Genomic DNA, 14,094 nt, shown 5'->3' with positions numbered 1-14,094 from the left:
AAAAAAAAAGGGAAAAAAAAACCTACAACAAATAATGCCGTGTTCTTAACTCCGGGAGCAGCGCTTGGGCTGTAACAGAGATTTTTGTGAGAGAGCAGTGCAGGGGAAGGCAGAGCTGAAGCACCAACAGGGAGGCAGCAGCCCAACCTGCACTGCAAGCGCTTCGGACTTCGGGACGCTGAAACACAACCCCAGATAACGCTGTGTCTGCGCCGGCAGCTGGGAGGTCCGGGTGCAGCCGGGCTGAGCTCGAGCTGCTGGGTCCTGCCCTGCTCCTCTCACCATCCCCATCCACGGAGCAGGGGCTGGGGGGCTGCAGGGTGTGGGGAGTCGCTGCCGTGGGGCTGAGTTCGGTGGGGCGGCTCCAGAGCGCCCTGCAGGGCTGTGGGATGCCGTGATGTTGGAGACGCTCGTCGAACCGGGCTGTGAGCTGCAGCCACGCTGCTCCAAGAGGAGCTTCCCCCTGCCTCCCCTCGAGGGGATGGGGCACAGGCAGAGGAAGGACGGACCCCCTTTGGGTGGCTGTGACCCACGAAGTCGCCCCTCTGGTTGTGGCCGTGCTGAGGAAGATGTCACATTGCTGCTGCACGTGTTGGGAGCTGCGTGTCACAGCTGCACATCCTGACCTGAGGGTGCTTTTGCTTCCAGCAATAAAAGTCTTTCCTAACTGATGTCCCCATTTTCTCAGGTTAAAAGAGGTGGGAGAGTTAGATGGGGTCAAGCTGCAAAGCAGGGGACTTAAAACCTCCAGTGGGGCTGGGGTGTGATCCCTCATCCACAGAGGTCTGTGGGGATTTCCTCCAAAAAGCTCTGCTCCAAATGGAGTTCAGGTTTGGAGCTGATGCACAGACCCTGGCAGAGAGCAGTGCAGGACCTGAAGGGCACTGGGCAGAAACAGAGCCTGCACCTCATTTGGACCTGAGAGCTTTGGTGTGTCCACGGCCAACCTGAGTACCTCCCTCTGGGGTGGAAGTCTTCTAACTGCAACTGCTCTGTGCTGTGAGGTGCCCCGGTTACAGGCGCCGGAGCTCCACATCCAACTCGCTGCTATGAACGTGAGGGGATGCGTTCCTGCACGGCACACAACCTCTGTGTTGTCCTCTAGTGGCAGCTGCGGGTTGGAAGATGGGATGAGCAGAGCTGAGCAGCGAGCTGAGCTGCCTCTGTGCATCACTTCGGCAGCCCCCAAAGCACCCAGTCCTCCCGCATCACTGCTCCCAGGGTGCTGCCAGAGCTGGGGACGGTCCCAGGCTGTGACAAAGGTGAGAGTTACTGGGCTATTGGGCTGCGGGCTGCTTGCTGCTGTTAACAGCAAACCAAGAGCTTGCCTTCTGCCCTGTAGGCAAACTGTGCCCTCTGTTTGTTCCCTGCTATTTCAGGGGCTTGGCACCACCCCGGCCTGGCTGTCGGTCCCTAGTCCCTGCTGCAGCCCATAAGATTTTGGCTGCTCATCACTACTGTCACAACTGAGCCCCTGCTGGGCTGTGTACTGGGACAAGAGGGCCACAGTGCCAGGGATGCTGCAGGAAAATAGGCAGTGCCAGGGCTGGGTGGTAAACGCAAGCCCTTGCAAGCAAGCAGAGAGCCCCAGGGTCAGGGGCCTGAAGCCGTGGCAAGCTCAGCATGCATAAGAGCAGGGTACAGAAGCGAGCCTCAGCATTGGTCCCATTTGACTATCCCAGGAGGAGTTCCCCCTCCAGTTCAGACCGTCCCATCCAGCCCTGGTGCTTCCAGGATGAGAGTGGTGCAGTGGCTGATGAGAGAGAATGCTGGAGATCCATGAGCTGCAACGCCTGTGCTGATATGGCTCAGGTGGAGGGTGGAGAGGGGAGTGAGCAATGGGGAACCCCACAGCATGCATCCAGCTGGGGCAGCCAGCCCAGAGTATCGTGGTGGTGCTCAGCAGTGTCCCATTACGGTGCTGGGGGGAGATGCTGCAGCTGCTGGGCTCTGTACCTTGGAGGGTCACGTAGCATCAGCACCAGCAAACAGAGGAGCTGTGGGATGCAGGAGCTGTGGTGCCCAGCAGTCACCATGGCCCCGTGGCTGCAGATGTGTGTGGGAGTCCTGCCCTCCTCTCGCACAGCAGCGCTAACGCAGTGTGCCCCTGCTATGGGAGCAGGAGGGGCCCAAACAGAAGGGATCCTGCTTGTCTCAGAGGTTCTGGCCTCTGCAGGGGGCTGAAGAAGGAGGTGGGGGTTGGATGCTGAAGGACGTGGCAAGGGGCAGAGCTTGCTGGGCGGCCCGTGCTGGAGGCTTTGTTCTGTGTTAATGTTTTGTTGTCTCTTTCTCCCACTCTGGGTTTCGTGGCTCTGAGCTTCAGGGCTGGAAAATTATTCATCCCGACCACAGCTCCCACGACACCCTCTGGAAACAGCTGCAGCTCCAGCAGTGGGTGGGAGGTCGTAAATTCAGCATCGCCGCCGCCTCGGCCTCCCTGCAGCTGGGATGTGAAGCACGGAGATGCAGTCGCACTGAACTCACTGAGTGAAACCTGCTGACCAACTTGCAGGACAATTCCCTGCCACGTGCTCGTCCCCTCCAAGTCCTTCTGGTCCCTCCAAGCTGTGCTGCAGCTGTAGCTGTCTGCAGGTTCACCTCGGCTGCCGGCTGTACTGCGATCTCTTTGTGCTGCCAGATGGGATTCCTTGCTCCTGGGCGTCAGGAAGCCCTGCAGACAGCAGCCTCTCTCACTGTGGGTTTCCCTTGCTTCCCTACAGCCTGCAGCCAGCAGCTCCGGCAGCAACGCGCAGCAGGCCGTGCATCAGCTCTGCCTTACGGCGTGTCCCTGTGCAAGGAGATCCCGGGAGCTGTAGGAAGCTCCTGATGCGACACAGTAAGACAAGTTACAAGCGTGCTCTTTCCCAGGGCTGTTTATTGGCTGTACCCAACGCTGATCCATCAGCCCAGGCCACGCTCTGCTCCACCCGCAGCAGTGCTGCAGAGCTCTGCGCTCTCCATGCTGGGGCCACCCGCCCTCCACCCAGCGCTGCAGCCGGCTCAGCATCCCGGGCACCAATGAGCCCAGAAGGTGAGCAGAGGGGGAGCATCCCACCTCCCACCCCCAGCAAGGCAGAGGAGCGCTGTCTGAGGCTGCCCGGGTGTCCCCATGCTGACAGTGGGGTGACAGTGCCAGGTTGGGTCTCCCTCTTGCTGCAGGGCTCCTGCTGTGCCAGGAGCCACTCAGTGCTCCCACTCAGAGGGCAGGATGCTGCCGGGAAGCACCAAGGGGCCTCAGGGCTGCTTCTGAGTGATGATGTCCTGGATGCAGGTATATAGGAACATGTACTGGTCCTAAGGAAGAGAAAGAGGGTTCTGGGGTTCTGCCTTATTATTATGCAATTAACTAGCAGGGTGATGGTAAAGCAGGATTCACTGTCCCAAGTGGTCCACGACTGCTCTGTACCACCAGAAAGGAAGCATCAGGCACAGAGCTCACTATACCACCCTCATTTCCTTCTGCTATGATGTTCTGCACAAACTGCTCCAGAACACTTCTGGGTTCCAAAACCCCTCAGAGAAGGGCCAGGGGAGGACCAACTCCTGGCAGGGCTCTGGGAAAGGCAAGCTGTGGGGAAGGCAAAGGGCTGAGCCCCATTCACAGAGCCCAGGAGCAGGGCAGCTGCTGTGGGTCGCAGTGCCACGGGAGCCAGAAAAGGGGTTGTGGGCTGTAGACCCGACAGAGGGGCCCCTGAGCAGCTTGATGATGTGCTGGCTGAGCTGCAAGGCATGAGAAGCCTCTCCCTCCCTGGCAGCACTGGGCTCAGCCTTGCTGCATGGCCAGGGAAGCCACAGAGCCCACAGTGGCTGCAGTTTTTCTATGAGCCTGTTCTGATTGGGTAATCTGCAGTGAGAACCTGGAGCACAGCCCTGGGGATGTGTGCTTCAATGTCCAGTGGTTACCCATAGCAACGACTCAAAAGTTCATCCTCACCCCCGTGTGGATATTAAACCAAACCCATGTGACCCCACCGGGGATGAAGGCGGCATCCCACTGATGGAGGATGCTGGCAGCCACAAAGCACGGGGTTGGGGTTCCAGCCCTGTTTCCCCTTTGCTGGCCAGCACGGAGCATTGCCTGCAGCAAGGTGGGGAGGCAGCAGAGCCGCACCGCCCCGAGGGGCAGCAGCTTTATGCATTGATGGGCACACTGTGTCCTGTTCAGCGAGAGCCCCGCTGGAATACGGTGCTCTCTGTGGAGCTCTGGTGTGGGACAGCAGAGGCGGTTTTTGCAGGCAGCTCTGCAGCTGGGAAGCCCCAGAGAGATCTGCCCCAGTTCTGTCCTCTGCAGGGAGGGGTTACAGGGACGCTGCATCAGCACAATGGAAGCGCTGCCAGAAGGCATCTGAGGTAGCAGCACCCATCACACACCAGTGTCCCCTCCTGCCCGCCTACCAGCGTGGGGGTCATGAGGCAGCAGCTTCTCATCAGCTGGAGGGTCACCCCATAGACATCCACAGTCCTCTCTGTTTTCAGCTGGTGCAGCAGGCAATCCAGGGCGATCAGGGTCCCCATCTGGTTCTCACCACCACTGCAAAGGACGGGGGGAGGGGTCACTGACGCCAGGCCGGGCTGAGCTGGGTCTGTGAGCACTGCACTGATCAGAGGTATGAGAGCCCACAAGTGCCATCAAAGAAACCTGGAGGCACAGTCAATCTGCCCCACCAAGCAACAGGGAGACGTGTGGCACTTGGGGACATGGTTAGTGGGCATGGTGGGAAAAGGATGAATGACCCTAGAGGTCTCTTCCAACCTTTATGATTCAATGATGCTATGAGAGAGCGGGGTGAGATTTAATGAGTTGGATTTCATGACCTTAGAAGTTTTTTCCAACCTTAATGATTCTGTGATACTCTCCACGTATCTCAAACTCCTCAGGCCATTGGTGGGGCAGAGCCTTACTGGTGGAACTGGAAGATCTTTAGGGCCCTTCCAACCCAACTGTTCTATGATCCTATGACTCTATGCCCCACGTACCTGCAGTGCAGAAGGAGAGGGCTGGCTCTCTTCCTGCTGGGCACGCACCGCCTGACAGCACTGAGGAGCTCCACCAGGCTCTCGACATTTGGCTGCTCCTTGTTGCTCCACAGCCTGTACAGGAACTGCTGCACCTGCCTCTCCTTTCCTTTCTTCTCCTGGGGAGACACAGAGCTGACATGGCTGATGGGGATGGCTGAGTTTGGATACAGCTCAGCCACATCTCCACACACCTTTCAGCCCATGCCCTCCAACACCCAGAACAGCCCCACAGAGACATACGTGCTTCACTTTGAGCTGGATGCACCTCCAGCCCGAGGCAGGCTTCTCCGTGCCGCACTGGATGGTCAGCAGCTTTGTGCAGAGAGAATCTCCTTCCAGCGGCCAGCACACGTCGTGTGGGACCTGTGCACAGCAGCAGGTTCGGTTCATGTCGACGGTGGACATCACAGCAGTCACTAATAGCTCCACCAAGGAGCAGCAGGCACAGTGCCTTACCTCCCCCATCTCCTGCCACGGCAGCAGCGTTAGGATGGTGTGAATGTCCTGCTCCCACACCAGCGTCCAGAAGTCCTCCGTGGTCAGCTTGTCAGGCCCCTGCACAGCCAGGTAGTCTCTGCTGGAGCTGCAGCCCTGGGTGGGGAATGAGAACGTCACCCTCTGGCAAGGGCAGCACGGGAACCCAGGCAGGGGTGGGCAGGGCTGCGGGGGGCCGACTCACTGGGACACGCCACACCTGCAGACCCGAGAAAGGGCCTTGGTCCAGCAGGGAAAACTTCACTCTGGAGCGATCGTCTGCAAAATAGGTGGGAGACAGAGTGAGCTGGGGCCGCCTTCATGGGATTTTTTTCCTTTTACGTTGATTTGGAATATTCTACATCTTCCAAACTGTCCCTGTTGCCTCTTGTCCTGCCTCTTCTCAGCACCCTCCCTGCAGTCATAAGAGCTCCCCTTCGCCTTCTCAAAGCCAAACAAACCCACCCTCCTGAGTGCCACGCAGCACACAGTCAGTCCCCAGCCACCCCAGAGCCACCTGGTGGACTCACTCCCATGTTTCCAAGCACGTCTGGCACTGCGTGGCTCTGGCCCAGCATGGTGGGAAGGGGACGTGGGGTGTCACAGCACTTACACGGCAGGATGCTGGATGAGGGCCGTGTTTGCTGGGTGCCCAGTGACGGTGGAGCTGAGCTGGTTTCCTCCTTAGCAACCTCCAGGAGGGTCTGCCAGAGCAAAAGACAGAGGTGAAAGCTGTGAGCAGAGCAGGCCCAGGGGAGCAGGAGGGACTGGCAGTGCTCCCTGCCGTGTGGGGCAGCTCTCACCTCATACTCCCTCAGGAAGCCCATGTTGGACTTGGCTGAGTTCTGGGAGTAGTGCTGTGCAAAGCTCTTCAGTGGGATGGGGCAGGACCTGCGGAGAGAGGCTGGTGGTGAGGGTGAGGGTGAACAAATGGAGAAGCATCCAGGTCGTGCCTGCAGGAGCTGAGCAGGGCTGTGGGCATACCATGGCCAGGCTCATGCAGCTCCCCAGCCCAGCTCTGCAGCCCTGACCCTCATCCTAACCCATTCCCAAGATGCAGCATGGGCAAGGGCATTTTGAAGGAAGGAGAATGTGGCTATATAGATAGGTGTGCGACCTCCAGAAGTACACTCAGATGACAAGGCACGTGGGCAAAGCCTGTCCTGCTCCCTCCTCTTGGCCTCTTTAAGAAGGGACACCCAAAAGCCCAGCTGCCACGAGCCCCTCCAGCTGGAACCCATCTCTGGTGAATCCCACGGGCTGGGAAATCCCAGGCTGATATCCATGCCTGCCCCAGGAGAGCTCTGCAGCAATTTGGTGTTGGCATAGCCCAGAAAAATGACACTGAGGAGGGGAGGACTGTTCTGGATTGGGCTCCCTGTGCTGCAGGGAACAACCAGCCCCAGGCTGGCCCTTCTTAAAGCAGCGGGTAGGACAGCTGCTGGGTCACCCTGTCCTCCTGTCCTGGGATCCCAGCTCGCTGTCTGCAGGGCACGGGGCAGAGTGGAGAGAGGGCAGGAGAAACACAGCAGGCCCTTACGTCTCTGTCCCTGATAAACCCAGGAGTGGTTCCTCCAAGATCTTGTCCAGGATACAGCTGTGCAGGAAAATATACTGGGACTGGAAGGCAAAGGCAGACAGCAATGTAGAGCAGTCCTGCGCCGTGCAGATAGCGAGCAGGGGGGTATGGCACTGCCTAGGGGGCAGGGTGTGTCCGATACTCATGCCCCCCACACTCACACCCACAGCCTTGGTTGGCCCAATCTCAGAGCTCCTGCATCCCTCCCCTGGATACGTCACGAAGGGCAGTACTGACTCCGTGACCCAACCTGGGGGAGAGGCTCATCAGCTGAGGCGGGACACCACAGACCAGTGACCTGGTGTGGGCAAGAACTGCCTGCAAAGGTTCTGGTCCCGTTGCTATGTGCTCTTGGGCATCTGTCTGCCAGCCCTGCAGGCTTTTGTCCCAATGGGGCTGCGGAAGAGGGAGCAGAAATCTTACCAACGTCTGGATCATCTGGTAGCGGTTCATCCGCAGGGTGTAGACCACACCAAACATGTCCACCACCTTCTCCTGCTTCATCTGCTGCAGCAGCCGGTCCAGAGCGATGAAGGTGCCGCTGCGGCCCACCCCAGCACTGAGGGCACAGAGAGCACAGCTGGAACACTGCCTGACCCTGACACTGCCAGGTCCCCTCCTGGACACGTCCCCCCGCGCTGTGCCATGGGGCACCGGCCCCAGCGCGACTGAGGGCTGAGCATCCGCAGTTCCCCATCCCCTGGGACTGGATGTCATGCTGGGGACGTGCAATCCCCAGTTCCCAAGGAAGGAGACTCCGCAGACCCTCAGTGCCCTCAGACGTCTTCCTCCCTGCACCCTCTGCCGCCTGTTGTCCCGCAGAGCAGCGCCTTGCCTGCAGTGCACCAGGGTCGGCCCAGCATCCTTGGCGTTCTGGATGTGCTCCCGGACCAGTTCCCTGAAGGCCAGAATGGATGTTGTGGACTCTGGGATCCCGTGGTCAGGCCATGCAGTGTAGTGCAGGTGGGACACGTGCCGTTCTGCCCGGAGGCCCTCCTGCCAGGGGTACATTGGTTATCATGGATGTGCACCCCGCAGCTCCAGGAGCACACAGGGACCCAGGGACACCCGACTCCAGCCAGGGCCACGTCCACCCCACCTGCCACACTACTGCATCCCTGAAGCAGCAGGGCACATCCCATAGCAGGGACACAGCAAAGCAACAGAAAGGAGAGAGAAAGGATGAGTAAGAGGGGTGATATGTGTTGGATGTGTCTGCGCTACTAAGTTTGAGGCAGCAGTAATTGGAGCGGGTTGTCCAGAGAGGTGGTGGTAACCCATCCCTGCAGACCTCCAAGGTCAGGACAGGGGCTCTGAGCACTGCTGGAGCTGTGGGTGTCCCTGTACATGGCAGAGAGTGGGACCAGGCACCTTCAAAGGTCCCTTCCAATTCAAACCATTCCATGACTATGAGATGGATGACTCCTCTGAGGACTGGGTCTTCTTTGAACCCTGTTGCAGGCCGGGGAGACTGCACCACCACCAAGGAGAAAAACCACTGCATGCCATGCAAACTCGCAGCTCTTGATGGGTCCCCGGATCCTTACTTACATGCCACAGCTTGAACTCACGCATGGTCCACTCCTCAGCACTGCTCTGAGACAGCAGGTGAACCCGGAGCTGCCCGTAGGAGATGGGAGCAGCTTCAGACGGCCAGTAGTGATCACAGAGAACCTGGGACATAGGCAGGACAGGGTCACGGGGGGGCTGCCTCACCCAGGGTGATCTCACACCTCCCTGGGCAGCGTGCACAAACCCAGCTCAGGGTGCAGGCTGGGCTGGGGCTGGTGTGTCCACATCCAGCAGCACAGACGTACCCGCCCGTTCTCCATGCACACCGTCAGCATGATGATGTTGCAGACGTTCTGCTCCCACACCAGCCTCCAGAAGTCCTCGATGGTTTTTTTCAGGGGCCCTTGGGTGACAATGAACTCCTGCGGGGATGTATAGCCCTGAACAAGAGCCAGAGAGGAGCAGTCGGCAAGCGGTTGAGGCAGGTGGGTCCTGCCCTGGGACAGCCAGGCCCTGTTCTGCCCTACAGATGGAGAATAGCCTTTGCCCTCAGCCCATGTGGGCAGAGTTTCCTGGGCAACTGACTTTGCAAGAAGCCGATTTCACAGGAAGCGAGTGCTGCTCAGCACGTGCTCTACATTTTTGGAATAAGGAATGGCAGCCCGCTTCCCCCCAAGCAGTTCCTCTTTCAGCCTGACCAGGGAAAGACAGCTCCGGGTCTCTCTCCAGCTCCTTGCTCCTTGCTGGAGGTGAGATGAGCATGCGGGGTCCCAGACTCCTCCAGGCTGTCCCTCAGGCACATGCATGCCCTGTGGGTTCCCGTTGTTACCTGGGAACAGCTCCAGGGTGTGGGACGCGGGCACAGCTCCGGGGTGGTTCAAAGGCAGCTGCACAGAGCAGAAGGAGAAAGAGCAGACAGAGACAGGGCAGCAAGCGGAGAGAGGATGGAAAGAGGACAGAGCTGAAGAAGAAAGAAGAAAGCCCTGCTGGTCTCCTCTGCATTCACAGCACTCGCCATTAAGCAGTCTATCAACCTCTGCTAAAAGGCAGCCCAACACCTCGCCACTGCCAGCTGTGGTCCCAGCAGCAGCTCCTGCCCACAGCCCTCACAGCCTCCGTCCTGGGGTCCTTTGGCCATGTTGCTATGGGGCACTCACAGGCACAAAGTTGGCATTGATGTAGTCCGAGTGCAGGTCGTCCCCCAGTTGGCTCAACCTGACCCGAGAGTGATCGTCTGAAAGAGATGAGATGTGTGAAACTGAAGGTGTGCACACACCACTTCTCCCAGGAGAGGAGCCAGGCTGCATGGTGAGCCCATCTCGGGGCACTGCAGCACAGATCACAGCCCAGGAGGGCGCTGGTGGCAGCAAGGAGCACTTACAGGGCAACACGTGTGGGTATCTGTTCTTGGAGACGTTGGCTGGTAGCTCAGCCCCCACCTTCAGCTGCTCCTTCCCAACCTCCTTCAGCTCCTGTGGGACAAAGGAGAAGCCATGTACAAGCATCAGGGAGCTGCCAGCCCATCACCAATGGCTGTCTGGTGCTTCATGAGGCCGGGGAAGGGCTCAGCCCTGCACAGGGAACTGCTCCACCATTTACCCAGCACTGCCACTGGTACCCAATTTGAGCCATTGGTGGCTGCCCAGCAACTGGGTCATGGCAACTTCCTTTGACACAGGATGGATTGGAATGACCTATTTAGGGGGAAATTAAGTCCCATCTTTTGCAGGAGTCCCATCTCACCTCAAACTCTTGGAAAAAAGCATGGCTACCACTTGCTGTCTTCATCTCATAGTACTGCTTGAAGTTCTGTATGGGGATCGGCCGGTGGACATTTCTGCATGAAATGAAGGCCAGAAGAAAAGTTGCCTCAGCTGCTGGGAGGTGAGGGCAGCAGAGCCCAGTGCTGAGCTAGAGGGCAACAGAGGCAGGCAGAGAGGGAAGAGCCCAACGAGCAGCACCAACCTCAAGCTGTAGGTCACCATTTCCTGGGGAAGGCTGCTCTTCTGTGTCCTGGAAGCAAAACGTGGGAGCTGTTACTGATGCTGTCGTGTGCTGTGTTTTGTTGGCCCACAGAGCACCACAAGCATCAGGCACACTGCCCAGCACAACTGGCAGGGTTCTCTGAATTAACCACGGGCAGCTGCTTTTGCAGTCATAGAATATCTTAATGGAAGGGGCCCATAAGGACCACTGAGTTCAACTGGTGGCTTCACACCCAAAAATCAGACGCAGGGGGTGTCCTGGTTGGCCAAAAGCTCCTTTTCTGCCCTCTCATTGCTCTTCCCCCCAGCCTGGTTGGGTCTTGCTTGAGATTTTCAGCTGAGACCCGTTGGGTAAGAGATGGCCCATCCTCACCTCCTCGCTCTGAGCTGCTTCCAACAGACCAAAGCAAAAATAGCAGCCAATGTCAAGAGAAATCCCACGACGATTCCAGCTATTATAGGCATTGGGAGCAGAGATGTGTCCATGCTATCTCCAGCAGCTGGAATCAGAAAGAATGGACAGAAGTAGGAGCCAGAACGCGACCAGGTTTCCTCCAATCATTACATTTACTACAGCCCATGAGCTCCCTCTGGCTTGCTATTAGCTAACTGCTAATAATCTCTAACCTGCGTAGCCAGGTAGGGAAGCTGAGAGAACAGCTGGGAGATAACATCCCCATCTTACCCGAGAATGTGGTGAATGTCACTGCAGGGGTGACAGGGTCGTACTTGGTGAAGGCAGCGATGCTGAACCTGCGGCAGAGCAGAGCACAGCGCCCAGGCACTGAGAGCCAGCAGAGCTGGGCACCCCGGCACACGGGGCTGAGCTCCACACAGACCCTTCCCTGTGCCCAAAGAGATGTCGGGGCACCCCGTTCCCGTGGAGATCTGCCCTCCTTCCTCCTCCCACAGGGAGCCCTCCCAGCTCCCTGCAGAGCCAGCTTCCTTCGCAGGTAGTGCCCTACACACAATGCAGCATTTCTAAATGCACCTCTGGATTTTAGCAGCTGAGTTTGTGGGACGCAGGGTGAGCTCCCACTGGCAGCACCCCAAACCCAATGCTGGGGGCGAATGGAGCCACGGAATGACATACGGGTTTGTGGACAGATAGCTCAGAGACAGGAAACAAGCATTGGCTGTCAGAGGAATGAGCAGCCAGGGACATCTGATTTGCACTCTGCTGCTAACGACTGACCAGAAAAACAAGAGTTGATTAAGGATGTCTGTTCTTCAGGGCAGCCAAAATGAAAGCTAGCTTTGATGAGGCGCAAAAGCCCTGAGCAACCAAACTCTTCTGAGTGCACGCTATTCAACCATGGGTTGAATAATGACACGGTGCCTTAAATGCCTCCTCACAGAAAGCTAACGATAGACTGCAGGGGAGCACTGAGAGTGTACTGGCTGGAGGCTGGGACAATACCTGGGGGGCAGAGGGGTGTCCTGCTGTGTTTGGCACTGCTCTGTGCAAATCCCTGACTCACAGCAGAGCTGGAGCAGAAATCTGGATTCGAGGCTGCGAGGTTTAAGCAGCGAGGGTTAGCAGTGAGAAAAGTCAGGGCTCCTGGATCAGCTGGATGCTCTCCTGTGGCAGCTTGGGGGTGCAACACCCCAGTGTGTCTGATGACCATGGGATGGCAGTGCATCACAGTGCAGTTGTGCTGCTGGGCATGAGAGCACAGCGCTTCGGGAGAGCAGTTGAAGCACTGCCAGCCTCCACGATCCTGCTCTAAGGGTGAGATTTCCAAGGGAATGGTTCTCTTGAGCTCCCAGAGCTCTCATGACAGCCATCCTTGCTGTTAGTTCCTTTAGAATGGAGAGCCACGGTCCTCTAGAATCTGGAGGTCCCCTTTGTCAGAGGGATGCTTGGGGATACGGCCCCTATTGACCAAGGACTGACTGAAGAAATGATTCTTTGTTCACAACCTCCCCTTTCACTCCTGCTCCCCTTTCCACTGACACAAACATTCCCTCCTTCTGCCCGCATGGCAGAGCTGGGGGTCTGCTATGAGGGCAGGGTGGGCGTGCAGCCACACACAGGGACCCTCCTGCAGCCCCTCAGGACAGAGGCTGACACCTCTCACCTGTACTGCTCGTTGGCTTTCAGCTTCCCATTGCACATCGCCCGGGTCTGGCCGCACTCCTCTGTCCCCACGGGCACTCGCCAGGTTTCAGTGGATTGGGAGGAGCTCGGGTGGAAGGGGTTGGGGATGAGCACAGCCAGGTAGGAGTCCTCCGTCCCGTAGTAGTGGTCGTACCACGTGCTGGACATGATGTCCTGGGTGGGCCTCAGCACTGCAGGGCGATGCACAAGGTGATGCCTGGGGGACCCACATCCCTTTGGGAGCCGCTGCAATTCCGAGCACACGGGGCCACTTACGTGAGTCATTAGTGGTAGCAACGACTCCATAGTACTCGATTTGGCCGTTCTCCTCGCTGAACAGGTCAGATGAAATGATGACGGTGGAGCTGGCCTCCACTTGGAAGACTTCTGCTCGCAGGGGCGGGGGAAGGGCTGCAAGAGGAACCAGCAAGCACAGCCTGTTAGCACATCCCTGCTCCCACAGCAGTGCTCCCAGCATCACCGCCCAGAGCGCTGCCAGGACGGCACTGAGCTCACGGATGGAACAGTCCCTGCATCTAATCAGCAATGCTGGCTGTCTTCTGCTGGCTGTGCGGGGAAGAAGAGGACTCACCCTCTGCTGTTGTGTTGCAGAGCAGAGTGACAGCCGGGCTCCTCATGGCATTGATGCCCACAGCGCTCACAGCGATTCGGTACGAAGAGTTCGGCTGCAGCCCCTCCAGGCTGGCCTGGCTCATGAGAACGCTCACAGAGTTCTTGGGGGTGGGAGGGCTGTCCGAGAGCCCCTCTGTCACCACCTCGTAAGCCTCCACGTCTCCAGGAGAGCCGCTCCAGTTCACAAAAAGGCTCCTTGACTCCGGTAGGCACTGCACATCCTCCACTGGATTTGGCTCTTTGAATGAGACACCCAGGGATGTGAGAGGTGGGCTCACCTTACTGATAGGATCTCCTTATCTCCCACATAGAAAACTTGCACCCCACTGCTGAAGCCAAAGGGTGATCCACCCCACCCTGTATTTCACCCCCCGGCCCCAGGCTGTGCATACCCACCCACAGCCACTGCCAAGGGCTTGGTGCTGCTCCAATAGGGCCCGGCCACGCAGCTCAGGGACACGGAGTAGTTCCTGCCTGGGGTCAGCCCGTGCAGGAGGAGCTGGAATTGCCCCTTGGTGAGTGTGTGCCGCCGTGGCACTGAGCCGTTCCGGGGGTCCCGCAGCCACAGCTGGCAGTCGTCCTGCTGCCCAGGGGTGCTGCCCCAGGAGATGAGCACTGTGCTGTTCCCCTCTGCCACCGCAGAGAGATTTTGGGGAACTGAGGGGGCTGCAAGGGAAACCACAGCGGGGCGGTTACTGGGACAGCAGGCACTCTTGTGCTCCGCGGAGATGTAAGCAGAAGATGGGTAATATGCAGGGAAGCTTCGTATGCTCAGTGATAACACTGCTGGC

At 58.2% G+C, this 14,094-nt stretch overlaps 1 protein-coding gene across 1 annotated transcript; it reads right to left on the bottom strand.

Annotated features, from left to right (window-relative positions):
- Positions 1-2,857: 2,857 nt before the first annotated feature.
- Positions 2,858-14,094, bottom strand: LOC100548214 (receptor-type tyrosine-protein phosphatase V-like). Its single transcript, XM_031556946.1, has 23 exons — positions 13,700-14,094; positions 13,263-13,541; positions 12,947-13,081; positions 12,651-12,861; positions 11,255-11,322; positions 10,943-11,069; positions 10,550-10,597; positions 10,328-10,421; positions 9,966-10,056; positions 9,742-9,818; positions 8,890-9,024; positions 8,624-8,746; positions 7,908-8,068; positions 7,496-7,631; positions 7,034-7,113; positions 6,297-6,384; positions 6,107-6,197; positions 5,699-5,772; positions 5,476-5,610; positions 5,260-5,382; positions 4,978-5,135; positions 4,396-4,531; positions 2,858-3,294 (listed from the first exon to the last, which is right to left on the bottom strand). The coding sequence occupies exons 2-23, from the start codon at positions 13,384-13,386 to the stop codon at positions 3,235-3,237; spliced, it is 2,475 nt and encodes an 824-aa protein (XP_031412806.1). The 5' UTR covers positions 13,387-13,541; positions 13,700-14,094; the 3' UTR covers positions 2,858-3,234.

Source organism: Meleagris gallopavo, chromosome 28, assembly GCF_000146605.3.
Source record: "Meleagris gallopavo isolate NT-WF06-2002-E0010 breed Aviagen turkey brand Nicholas breeding stock chromosome 28, Turkey_5.1, whole genome shotgun sequence".
Taxonomy (NCBI): domain Eukaryota; kingdom Metazoa; phylum Chordata; class Aves; order Galliformes; family Phasianidae; genus Meleagris; species Meleagris gallopavo.
The sequence above is the reverse complement of the archived record's forward strand: the minus strand, read 5'-3'. Positions and strand labels throughout refer to the sequence as shown.

Bases quoted from the DNA above. Each gene is read 5' to 3' on its own strand.
- LOC100548214 (XM_031556946.1), bottom strand. From the start codon at position 13,386: ATGAGCCAGGCCAGCCTGGAGGGGCTGCAGCCGAACTCTTCGTACCGA. The intron at 10,422-10,549 runs GTTGGTGCTGCT...CATTTCATGCAG, and splicing joins ATGGTGACCTACAGCTTGAG to AAATGTCCACCGGCCGATCC. The intron at 4,532-4,977 runs GTACGTGGGGCA...CGTCCTTTGCAG, and splicing joins CCTCTCCTTCTGCACTGCAG to TGGTGGTGAGAACCAGATGG.